This window comes from Humulus lupulus, chromosome 7 (genome assembly GCF_963169125.1).
Source record: "Humulus lupulus chromosome 7, drHumLupu1.1, whole genome shotgun sequence".
In the NCBI taxonomy this organism is placed as follows: domain Eukaryota; kingdom Viridiplantae; phylum Streptophyta; class Magnoliopsida; order Rosales; family Cannabaceae; genus Humulus; species Humulus lupulus.
In genome coordinates, this window is record NC_084799.1 from 49566402 (window position 1) to 49579498 (window position 13097).

The following is a 13097-nucleotide window of genomic DNA, read 5'->3' on the forward strand; positions in this document are numbered from 1 at the left end:
TACTCCTTCAGTTGACGAGAAGCATAAGCTATTACCTTCTCTGATTGCATCAAAACACAACCCAAACCCTGGTGAGAAGCATCACAGTAAATCACAAACTTCTCCTGATCTGTCGAAAGACTCAGAATCGGAGCTGTAATCAATCTCTGCTTCAGTTCCTGGAAGCTATTCTCACACTTATCTGACCATACAAATCTCTGACTCTTGCGTGTCAGCTCAGTCAATGCAGTAGTAATCTTTGAGAACCCTTCCACGAAACGCCTATAATAACCTGCCAATCCAAGGAAACTTCTAACCTCAGAAGCATTCTTTGGCCTTGGCCAATCTCTGACTGCTTCGATCTTTGCTGGATCCTCCTTAATCCCCTCCTTACTGACAATGTGCCCAAGAAAGGATACCTGAGATAACCAGAACTCACATTTCTTGAACTTAGCAAATAGTCTGTGTTCCCTTAGTCTCTATAGAACTAATCTCAAGTGATACTCATGTTCTGACTCTGACTGAGAATATACCAGAATATCATCGATGAAGACAATCACAAACTGGTCCAGATAATCCTTGAACACTCAGTTCATCAGATCCATAAATACAGCAGGGGCATTAGTCAATCCAAATGACATAACTAGGAATTCATAATGCCCATACCTAGTACAAAAAGCAGTCTTTGGTATATCTCCTTCCTTGACCCTCAACTGATGACAACCAGAACGAAGGTCGATCTTTGAGAATACCTTCTTACCTTGCAACTAATCAAACAGATCATCTATCCTTGGCAAAGGATACTTATTCTTAATTGCCAGCTTATTCAGTTCTCTATAATCTATACACATTCTCAGAGAACCATCCTTCTTCTTTACAAACAGAACAGGCGCACCCCAAGGTGAGAAACTAGGTCTGATAAAACCCAAATCTAACAGCTCTTGCAACTGCACTTTTAATTCTTTTAACTCAGCTGGGGCCATTCTGTAAAGCGCTCTAGACACTGGCTCCGTCCCTGGTGCCAGCTCTATAATGAACTCAATTTTTCTATGCAGTGGCAACCCTGGAAAATCTTCTGGAAACACATCCAGAAATTCACAAACAAGTCTGATCTCCTCTGGTCTCATTGGCATGACCTGAGTGGTATCAACCACACTGGCTAAGAATCCAATGCAACCTCCTTGCAATAAATCCCTAGCCCTCAATACAGAAATCATAGGAATGCGAGGTCCATGCACAGCACCAACAAACACAAAAGGATCCTCACCTTCAGGTTCAAAGGTGACCATCTTCCTTCTGCAATTAATAGTTGCCCCATACTTTGCCAACCAATCCATACCCAATATCATATCGAAGTCAGTCATAACTAACTCTATCAGATCCACTGATAACTCTCTGCCCTCTACTGTCACTGGCAAAGATCTGACCCATCTCTTGGATACTACTAACTCTCTAGTGGGTAACAAAGTACCAAACCCCATAGCATAAAAATCACAGGGTCTACACAATCTATCAATAATACTACTAGCAACAAAAGAATGTGTAGCACCACAATCAATCAACACATTATAAGGGGTTCTAGCACTAAGAAGCTGACCTGTAACAACTGAGGGAGAAGCCTCAGCTTCTGCTTGAGTCAATGCAAACACTCGAGCTGGGGTCGAGATGTCCGCTTTTTTGGGTTCTTCTTTTCTTGCCTTAGGGCAATCCTTTTTAAGATAACCCACTGCTCCACATGAGAAGCAGGCCCTTGCCTACACTCTCCCAAGTGATGCCTCTTGCATCTAGGGCACTCAGGATAAGACTTCTAGGCTTCACTACCACCTGGACAACCCATAGAAATACCACGGGGCTGCCTATCAGGACCTGGAACTGGGAAGGTGTCAGGAACCTTCCTCTTCTGATCACTGGGGCCTCCACCCCTACCTGAAACCACAAATGGAGGACCTGGCCTCCTGAAATCCTTTCTGGTTGCACTGTCACGCCAGATTCTGTTCTCTGCACTCTCAGCTATGAGTGCCTTCTCAACCACCTGTGCATAGGTAGTAACCCCAGCCACAGTGGTGATACGTACATCTTGGGCTAATCTGGGTTGTAGCCCTTGCAAAAATCTCTCTCTCCTGGTCCCATCAGTGGGCACCAGCTCCTGGGCAAACTTTTCCAAACGATCAAACTTTAAGGCATACTCAGTGACTGACAAGTTCCCCTGAAGTAGCCTAATGAACTCCTTGGCCTTCGTCGCCCTAATAGCATCATTATAGTATTTTTCATTGAATAGAGTCTGAAACTCTTCCCAAGTCAGGGCATTCACATTCTTGGTCTGGGTAATCACTTCCCACCAAATCCAGGCATCCTCTCGAAACATATAAGTGGCACAGGTCACCCTCTCATTACCAGATACCCTCATAAAATCAAGGATAGTGGTAATCATGCTCATCCATTGTTTAGCCTTGGCAGGATCTGCACTGCCCTCAAATAGAGGAGGTTGTTGCTTCCTGAACCTTTCATAGAGAGGCTCCCATTTATTTCCAACCTCAGGCAGCTGCCCAACTGCTGGCACCAACACAGGAGGTGCCTCTGATACACTAGCCACTGCAAGCACTTGTTGCTGTTTCAGGAGACATAGCTCTTCTCCCTGTCTTAATATTGTAGCCTACAGATCACTCACTATCTGCTGCCAGTTTACAGGAGCTGGCTGTGGAATCTGTGACTGGTCATTTTCCTGACCCTGACTATTATTATTATTCTGGCCCTGATCACTCTGGCTAGCTGAAGTATCTGTCTGCCCTGGATTCATTCTTATCTGATACCTTGCTGAAATATTGATCAATATGGTCAGTCAGGTAGTAATAAGTAAACCTCTTGCCGCCTTACGCTCCAAGAACAAGCAGACAATTATCACATTCCACAGTCATACAAATATACAGGCAGATACATGTCTATAGCATTTAGCACTCAGCATGTATCACATAATAGTTCATAACAACCATACTAATAAGTATGTTCTAGCAATCCCAGTACTAATAAGCACACAGTTGCTGAGGATATAATATTTCAAGGCATAGGTTTAACATGGTGTCTCATGCATACAAGTAAAGCATATATACCACATTTAAGCAGTTATACATATAACTACATAAATAGTTACGAAACCATGAGTCAAGCTTGACTTCAGTGATGTGTGTACATGCCCAGCCAGTCTGTAGGAACCCTAACCTTGGCATTGCTCTGATACCAAGTTGTAACGCCCTGGTTACCCCAGAACAGTTACGGTGAACCAGAAATTTGACCCGCTACCCGAGTCCTTTGGTTAAAAACGTGTTCTAAGTGTTATTAAAATGTAAAGGTGAAAAACAATAAAAAGGAAATGATATATTTTATTTAAGTATATAAACTACTCATGAGCTATTCAAAACATTTACAAGTTATTTACAACTCAAAATGGTCACTACTGTCTCAAATTTACAAACCCGCCGACCTAAGCGGCAAAATAGGGTAAACCCCCTAGTTCCTCTGAGAACTCCTTGGTCGTGGTGGTCAAGCGGCCGCATATGTACACATCACCACCTAAGCTCTCCACTGAAGGCTGGGTGAGCTTTTCTTTCCCTTTACCTACACCACATAGCACCCATGAGCCAAGGCCCAGCAAGAAAACACAATATAGCATGATATAATGTCAACAATGATCATAATAATCATTTAGGACTATCAGTCCAAAACAGATAGGTGACAATCGCAAAAGTCACTAAGATGGGGACAGTTCTCTTTAGCCTTGTGACGATAGGGTCACCGAGGCTTAACAGGTAATGGACCCTTTCATTAACTTAACCAGGATATAGGTGCATGGTGACTGGTCACCAACATAACCTTCCTCATGACCATAGAGTCATAACTCTGGAACATCGTTCCCTAGCCATGTGACAAGCAGTCACCTAGGCCTTTGACCCTGGCTCTCAGTAACTAGTCTTAGACTAGCCAAGCGCTTATAAATTCATCGACCTTAGGGTCGGTCCAGTGTTAATGCCTTAGAGTCATTCAACACTAATATCAATTAGATCTAATCTTCATTCGGCCCTGCGTTCAGGACGCTTATGTCGTTTCTGACTCTTAGGTCAGTGTCCCTGACTAGTTAGTGTCCCTGACTAGTCAGTGCCATATACAGATAAACAACATTCACTAGCATTTAATATGAAATCCATGTCCACATTTATCAATCAACATGCCTCAATAGCAAATACACATGTCACATAAACACATGGTGCAATTTTCTTACCTCACATTCGAGCAAGAATGAATAGAAAAATGACCCTTGAGAACGATCAACCTTTAGTCCTTTAGCAGTCACCTAGTCATAACCAAATATAGGATACCATCAATAAAAATGATCAACATAGGTTCCCAAACCAATATCTAGCCTCCGGGACATCAATCCAAACTAATCCAAGTAGTAGGAATGATCCCGCGGGCTAAAACCATGTTCCCGGGGCCAAAATACTCAAACGGGCTCAACCCTACTCTAGGGTCGCAGCCCTGGAACCTTGGGCCATAGCCCCTAGCCACCTCTGAAGCAAGGGGTGCGGCGCCCTACATCAAGGGTCGTGGCGCCCAGCAAAGGCAAACTTGGCCACCTGCTTCTTCGAGCTAAGGTCGCGGCCCCCAACCCTGGGCCATTCCCAAACACGTTTTCAACTTCCCAAAGCCTCCAAAATCATACCTAAACATTCCCAAATCATCAAATCAAAGTTCCCAAGCTTCCCAATGCTCCAAAACCATCAAAACCCAAGGTTCAATCAAGCCAAAAACTCAACAATTCACAAAGTCCAATTCAAAGCTTAGAAACTCTAAAAACTCAAAACTTAAACTTAGATTACCTTCGATTAGGCTATTTCTCATCAAATCCTTCGGTCAAGAAGCTTCTAATCTTTTCTAGGATCGCTATGCCTCGATCCTCGCTTGATTCCGACTCCCAGAACTCAAGATATCTTTGAAAACACTTCGAACGGTGAAAATGAACTACGGGAAGAGAACGAGAGGTTTTTCTAATGTACGTTCTATCTGACAAGCTACTTCAAGCTTAAGTAACCTCAAATAAAACCTAGTGCTCGGGGTCCCAAAAACACCCTCGGGGACATCATAGTCCAAACTTCCAGAATTCCATCATGATCTCAAATACTCCCAATTTATCATCAAATAACATTCCTATTACCCAATAATTGACCACGTTATGACAAAACCGCTAATCCATTATATAGGACCGTCTCATGCCGAATAGCTCGAATATATCTCCATAATAATGGGATCTCATTCACAAATCACAATATACACCCAAATATACAACTATACCCTTAACGGGCCAAATTATCAAGATATCATAATACTCAAATGTGGACCCACATGCATGCATATAACATCATATTATAATAAAATTCATATAAACATGCATATTATCATTTAATGACATAATTAAACAGGTATGGCCCTCCCAGCCTTCTAATCTCTCCATTAAACTACATCGGAGAATTCGAGGCATTACAACATCCTTGGGTTGTTTAGTTCTTGCATTCAGCTTATAAATCTTTATCATTTTAGTGACTCTGTGTCGTTGGCTAAATCATCAGTCAACACACGTAACCTGATTAAGTCTCCCGGAGCCTACTCTAGGCTCCACGGGAGATAATCTCATCCTTTATCCATAGTTCACCATCACCGGAGGAGTATTATCTCCTATAAGCATTACTTCCTGAGGACCATGTTCCGAGATGGTGCTTCAAGTCTCACTGCATGACCGTCTCCTCCACTCACTTCCTTAAGGTCTACGAGGATCTTCCTCCAGCCTAAGAGAAGGGTAGCCAGGTGTCAAGCACAGTGACCCTGGACCATATACAACTTTCTGACATCCACTGTCACATGGATCGTAGTGCCGACTCCGTACAAGAGGCAAAATGGCTATACCACAACATCGCCTAACATGGGAAAACGTACAACTACCACTCTGACAGTGTCAAAGGCGTTTCCCCCAACAAAATAGTGGCTGACATTCCTCACAATATGCCCACCAAGATACATTGGAGCCAACCAGCTCATTTACTACGAGAATGTTCATTTATAATGTAATAAATCCTCATTATGGGAAAATAATTATAATCAGCTCCAATTAGTGAGCTTAATTACCCCAACAGCCTATAAATAGGGCTAGGACACACATTGTAAAGGATCTCCAATTCTTATTTTCTGAGTAAGCATACACGCTGCCTAAAATCCTAAGAGAACTTGAGTTTTGCAAGTTCTTAACATCCTTATACAAGTGACTTGTGGACTAGGGTTGATTCACAACTTGTGGACATGTGTTCAATGTTTTTGTAAGCTTTAGTTTAATTAGTTGTTAGAAAAAAAGGTAGTCAACAATTACATATGCATTCAAGTCCAAAATAAATAAACCATGTAAGTTAATTCTATAGTGAATAGGTTGCGATCGATTTCTGTAACTTCATATATATGTTCAACTAACTTCTCAAAAGTTAAGTTAGTTTATACCAAACTTGATCTTGATCACGAGCCATTTGAAATCCATTTCCATGAGTCTTCATTCTTTTTTCACAATCCATCACATAATATTACAATACTTTTTGTTGATATCTGAAAAAAAATACAAAAAACAAACAAATATAAATTATTGGTATTACTTAAATTAAACAAATTATATAAAAAAAAATGAAAATCACGAAAATCATGAAAATCTAGAAATTTGACAACCTGTCTAAAAACTCGATAGCCTGTCTAAAAATTCGAAAGCTTGTTTAAAAATTTAACAAATGGTCGAAATATATGACATGTTGTCCGAAAATTCGACATATGGTCTAAAATTTAGATGGGTGGTCAAAAATATACAACAACTTTTCTGAAATTGTCCAGTTGGTTTGAAATATCAGATACCTTGTCGAAAAATTAGACATACTGTCGAAAAATTCAGGGTTTCTCTATCCTCGAAAATGGTCAAAACTACCATTAATTTTTTCAGATCTTAAGCTTTAAGCTCCATAAAACTCCATAAATAAACCAAATTCCTTACTAATACTTTCAATATACTAAAACAATCATTTTACATTTTTAATTTACAAAAACAACATCAAATCTCATTATTTTTAATAAAAACCTATATAAACTAACATTTTAAATATTTGAGAATGTGGGTGGCGGCCGGTGATAAATAGTGATTGCAGGCGATTATCGCATGTGGTGGTGACATTGGCGGCGGCAGCGGGATGGGGTGGGTGGTTGTGGATGGGTGTGGGTGGGTGGGTGGGTGAGAGGAGTGAGGAAGAAGATGATAGTTTTAGAGTTTTTGTTTTATTTTAGTATTGTTTTATTTTAGAGGCAAAATGGGTGATAACAAAGTTTCATTAATAAAAGAGGTCATTTATCTAAAAATTATGTAAAGAAAGCCAGAGTGCAAATTGCACTATAAAAATATGTCATTTTTCCGAGAGACTGATACGATAATTCACTAAAGAATATTTGTTGTTGATGCATTTAATTGAGAATCAATGAATTAGATACAAATTGATTGTAATTAGTCGCGAAAACCTATCTTTTATTATAAATAGGCAATTCGTGGAATAAGAAAAGGGATCAGACTCATGCAAAATGGATGTAGGCAATTAACTGTTGCTAAACCATTATAATCTCGTGTGTCATTTACTTTTATTTTTCTTTCTCGCCTACTTTTTTTTGAGTGATCGAAACTCTATTCGAGTGGTCGCATATTTCTGGTGTTACAAAATTCCTCCAACAACATAACCCAAGTGCCAATTATCTTACCAAGTATTCTCGCCCAAATTCAATCCATACAAACGACAAAATATTACTGCATAGATAATGAAAATAAATGTGGAGAACACTAAAATTTCATAATAAAAAGCCCACCACCAAATACTTATCAATATACATAAATTAATAGTGATGAAATGAACGGAAAGCATTTGCTGCCGACCATGATCCACTTGATTGATTTGTTATTGGAAGATCATAAATATATCTGACCAAATTATTATCATTATTATTACTACCAAAAGACATTATATATAATCATAAACATACATGTATATATGTAAATAAATATATAAAGACCGAGAGACATAGTCAGCTGTTCTTAGACTCTCATTAGAAATTGACCTCCAAAAATAGCACATGTATATAGACTAGATACCTCTTCCTCTACCTACATCACACGTTTATTGTTACCAACATTGGGGGCCTTTCCTAGAAGGGTCCAAACTTGGTGTTTTTGGGTTGTCCTGTTTCGTACCACGTTATGTGTCTATTTGTTCTTATGAAAATACAGCAATGGTCCCATTGTAGCAATTGCGGTTTTGTTTTTTGTTTTTAATTTTGGTTTCAAGATAAACTTGAGAATAAACACAATCTTTAATTAGTAGTGTTTACTATCATACTCTTCATACACTTTGGTTCAATTATTTTGACCCTCGATTAAGATGGCTCGTACGAAACATGCATTGTATTTGTATACGATCAGATACGTACAATATAGTTACTTCTTCCTCTTTTCCATTCATTCCTTTAGGTATAATAATTTGTGGTACTTATTCCCTCTGTAGCTAAGCTATGAATGTTCCATTATGTACCATTTGCCAAAAAATTTGGAGACCTCGCACGACATTTCATGACATGGTACAGATCATATAATTTAGTTATCTTGGCAATTTCGGTTATACGAAAAAAGAAAGAAAAACGAAAAAAAAGTGGGTTTGGTTTGGGTTTATGCATGAACCTCAAACATTTGAGATAGGAAAGCCTAACAGCAAAGGAGAAAAGTGGTGAGAGTGAGGTATAAATCTATGTCAGCTCCCAACGTTGGAACACTTGATCTCATTCACGTTGGATTGTCGACCGTCTGATATATGTTTCTTGTTTCTTTGTCTTGTCATCCAACGACATTAGTCTCAAATCAAATTACAAATAAATAAATAAAAAAACGCCAATTTTGTTGCTTTCCATCCACTTAATTAATTAACCTCCTATTAACATTATTATACTCTCTAACAACTAAATAATAGAACATATTAAATTAATAAATAATTGCTAAAGAAAAACATTACTTATAGGATAGTTTCACATAGTTTTGACTAAATAATTTATAGCTAGAATCTAGTATAAGTGAGTTGATCTAATTTAATCTTAATGTTATTAATTAAGTAATTTTGAACTTGTAACTTTTCATGATAAAATATTGGATAATGATACAAACTTTGTGTGTCATAGTTAATGGTGGTACACATGTAGATGTAGCATTAAGCAAGAGACTTTAATATTGACTTAATAAAGCTTTGATGGTTTTCAGCCACATGCTTATATTTTTCTGCCATATGGAAGCATCCCATTTATTAAATTTGGTCCTTTTCTTATAAAGTAAGTACCAATTTTGATGCTTCGCTTTTCTCACTTTCTAAATCCTAAACTAATTCCTAAAGTTCTTTTTTCTTTTTTTTTTAGTTCTACATAAATTATTGAATGAAATTTACGTGGACAAGGCAAAGCTTCCTTTCCCATTTGTAATTGCGTAAGAAAATGTTCCAACTTATCTCATTCCCACCCCCTAGTTGTACCCCTCATAATGAACAAAACACACTTCCGTGTCAACCTCATTTTGAATCCACGTGTCACACTCTCTCGATTTTATTTGATTTTCTCTCGTCCACGTCATCTAATTCCAATAATAAATTATAAAAATAGTAATCACCCATATTATAGAATTTACATATCATTAAAATAGAAAATTATTTTTTTTAAATAAAGAACAAGCTTCAATTATTAAAAGATCTCATGGACTCCGACAAAAGTAATACAAGGGACTGTAAAAAAAAAAGTAAATTGTTGGGATACTTCTTGAAAACTTCCGTCTTTAACTTAACAAAGAAGACATCAAATTTTATTTTAATTTTTACCTTTGGATAACTATTTTTAAGAAAAGAAAGAGTGGCTTTTTGGATTCTGGGGGGACTTTTAGATTGAAGCCACTCATTTGCACAATAGGCAGCTGTGAAAGGTGAACTGTCCAAAAGGCCTAATGGCTTCATTGCTAATATCCTGATCTTTTCCAAGATCCGAATTCAGATTTGGAAGTGGGGCTGTCGCTTTGTCATTTTGCCATGCACACCAATTTGTAATGTTTTTCATTTATTTTGAAAATTAAAAATATAGATACATATTATTATTATTAAATTTGATGGAAGCTGGTGGTGCACGTCAGCAAGAGACACATAAGCTGAAAAAAAAAAATAAACGCACTCAAACCTTCTCACTTCTCACTCTTCCACACAATCTCTACTTTCTCTATTACCTTCTTACGTGGACCAATCTCTTCCCGCCACGTCAACTGATTGATGTTGAACCCACTTTAAGTTCGGATACCGGTCTTAACCGAACTCTCAATCCTTTGTTGTGGTTCTGCTCTTCTCTCATACAAAATACTAATTTTTTTTTTTTAATTTAGTCGCCAAATAAATCAAATACAATGAACTTAATTATTGTTAATTAAGTGTTTTGAGGATGAAGATCATGATTAACGTGATAGAAGTTGTAAAGACATGATATTTTTTAAAAGTCAACTAATCGGAAGGTTAGGATCTTGTATTGGACATAACATAACAAGTATGCTCGCACGATCCCTCACAGAGTACAATTTTTTTTCTCAACCACAAAAAATAAAAATAAAAATATTTTTTTTAAAAATCAATTAAATTTAAATTCCCTATTTGACGAACCACCGGCTATTACTCTTCTCACCACATGTCAAAATTCCCATAACTGGAACCATTACACTGCTTTGACAAAGACAAAACGCTTTATATAATGTTCACATTTTTATTTCTTCGAATAAGTAAAATTTTACGTGTAGAAAGTATCAACGGTTGAGATCAAACCTCAGAGGTTGGATAAGGATAAAACCCAGTATCTTCGCTCCACTATCCCGTTCACGACAACTCAAGCCAAGTGTTTGTGTGAATTGAGAAACCAGAACTCTCTCCGTAACGTCACCGAACCTTTCTCTTACTTTTTTATTTTATTTTATTTAGATTATCCATTTTGAAAATTCCAGGTCAGACCCAGGAATAAAATAATAAATGTTTTTTCTTTTTGGTTTTGGAAATATTATTGAAATTTCGAGTTAGTATAAATAGCAAGTTGGTCCCAGAAAAGAGCCAGAACTAGATTATTAGTGAAGGGCAAGACCACCAAATCAAAAGGCACTTGGTAGAAAAAATTAAGCTGAGAAAAATGGGAAGAGTCACGAAGCTTCACTCTAACAAAACGGTTTCTTGGGTCAGAGGAAAGTGTATAGGCAAAGGTTCGTTCGGCGCCGTCAGCTTAGGAGTCGACAAATCGGACGATCGTGTTTTCGCCGTCAAATCAGTTGATCGGACGGCTTGTATTCCTAGTCAGCTCGAGGCTTTGGAGAACGAAATTCGAATCCTCCGATCACTTTCTTCTTCTCCTTATGTGGTTCAGTACCTCGGCGACGACGAGTCGTACGAAAAGACGACGTCGTTCAGGAATATCCACTTGGAGTACTTGCCAGGTGGCACCGTCAGTGAGGATCATGATGACGTGGATGAATTGACGTTACGATCTCGAATTTGGTGCTTGGTTTCCGCGTTGAGGTATGTACACTCCAGGGGCATTGTCCACTGCGACGTCAAGGGCAAAAACGTCTTAGTGGGTCACGCTCCTGGTCTTGCTAAGCTCGCGGATTTCGGGTCGGCGAAGGAATATTCCTTACTCAATTCCGGAGGTCCGATTTTGCCCAGCGGAAGTCCACTGTGGATGGCGCCGGAGGTGGTTCGCGGGGAATCCCAGGGCCCCGAGAGTGACATATGGTCCTTGGGATGCACGATCATCGAGATGGTCACCGGGAAGCCCGCTTGGGAGGATCACGGCGTCGACACGCTGAGCCGAATCGGATTCTCCGATGAGTTGCCCGTTTTTCCAGATACGTTATCGGAAACGGGCCGATATTTTATCCAGAAGTGTCTACGTAGAGACCCGACACAGCGGTGGAGCTGCAGTCAGCTTCTGGAGCATCCGTTTTTGGCGTCGGCAACTCCCGACTCGGTCGCAAACTCATCTCCTCGGTGCGTCCTCGATTGGGTCAACTCTGAGTTCGACAATGAAGAAGAAGAAGACTTCGAATTCGGGGAAGAAGAAGAAGCTCTTTCGGCGAAGAAGCGAATTAGTAAATTGGCTTCAAGCTTAGGGGCAATATGGGAATCAGACGGTTGGACAGTTGTGAGGTCATCCTCTTCGACCAGTGAGCAAGAAACAGCATGTGAGAATAGTTCTGCATCCCATGGCAAAGGGACAAGTTTAGAATATTCGGATATAGTGAGGGCAGAAGAGGAAATAGTTGGAACAAATTCGGAATATTCTGATTTTAGAGGGACTAATTTGAAATATTTGGAAATTGGTGATAGTGTTTTACACGAGCCTGAATGGGCGAGTAATTGGAGGCGCGATGGTGGTGGATGTAGTTGGGGTAGCGGAGGGTGGTGGTGCGCAGTTGGCTCGAAATGTCGGCATGGATTCCAAAGGCTTGAGTTAACAGTGGATAGGCACAGAATATGTTTTTACAGCCTGTACATTGTTATTGTTATTTTTATTACTTTATTATTTTCGTATTCTTTCCCAATAATAATATTATCCACGAATAAATGCAGATATTTTCATGAGTTACATTGATATTCTACACCTTTCACCAACTGAACGTTGATTATTTATGCATTACGGGGTCTTAAATAAAAAACGAGTGTGACTACTTGCACACACCATTTTCCCCCGTAATTAGTTAGTCATTTACAAATATAATTATGTGTCAATTAATATAAATATTTTCAAACAATTATAATTATAAATTATAATTATAAATCATAATCTTGACACACACCCTCTCAAAATATAAACATTCCGAAAATGTTAGATTATCAATATAAAAAATTAAAACTCTAAAAAAAAAAAATAATGAATGAACAAAATATAGATATGAATATGGATGTGGATGTGGATGTGAATGTTGAGATGCTAAATTTTTTAATTATAATGTGTTT

General features: G+C 38.6%; 1 protein-coding gene across 1 annotated transcript; it reads left to right on the plus strand.

Moving 5' to 3' along the window:
• The first annotated feature begins 11036 nt into the window (after nucleotides 1-11036).
• LOC133792199 (mitogen-activated protein kinase kinase kinase 17-like) lies at nucleotides 11037-12734 on the plus strand. The gene has a single exon (XM_062230116.1). It carries the CDS (start codon nucleotides 11275-11277, stop codon nucleotides 12730-12732), a length of 1458 nt encoding a protein of 485 aa, XP_062086100.1. The 5' UTR covers nucleotides 11037-11274; the 3' UTR covers nucleotides 12733-12734.
• Nucleotides 12735-13097: the final 363 nt, after the last annotated feature.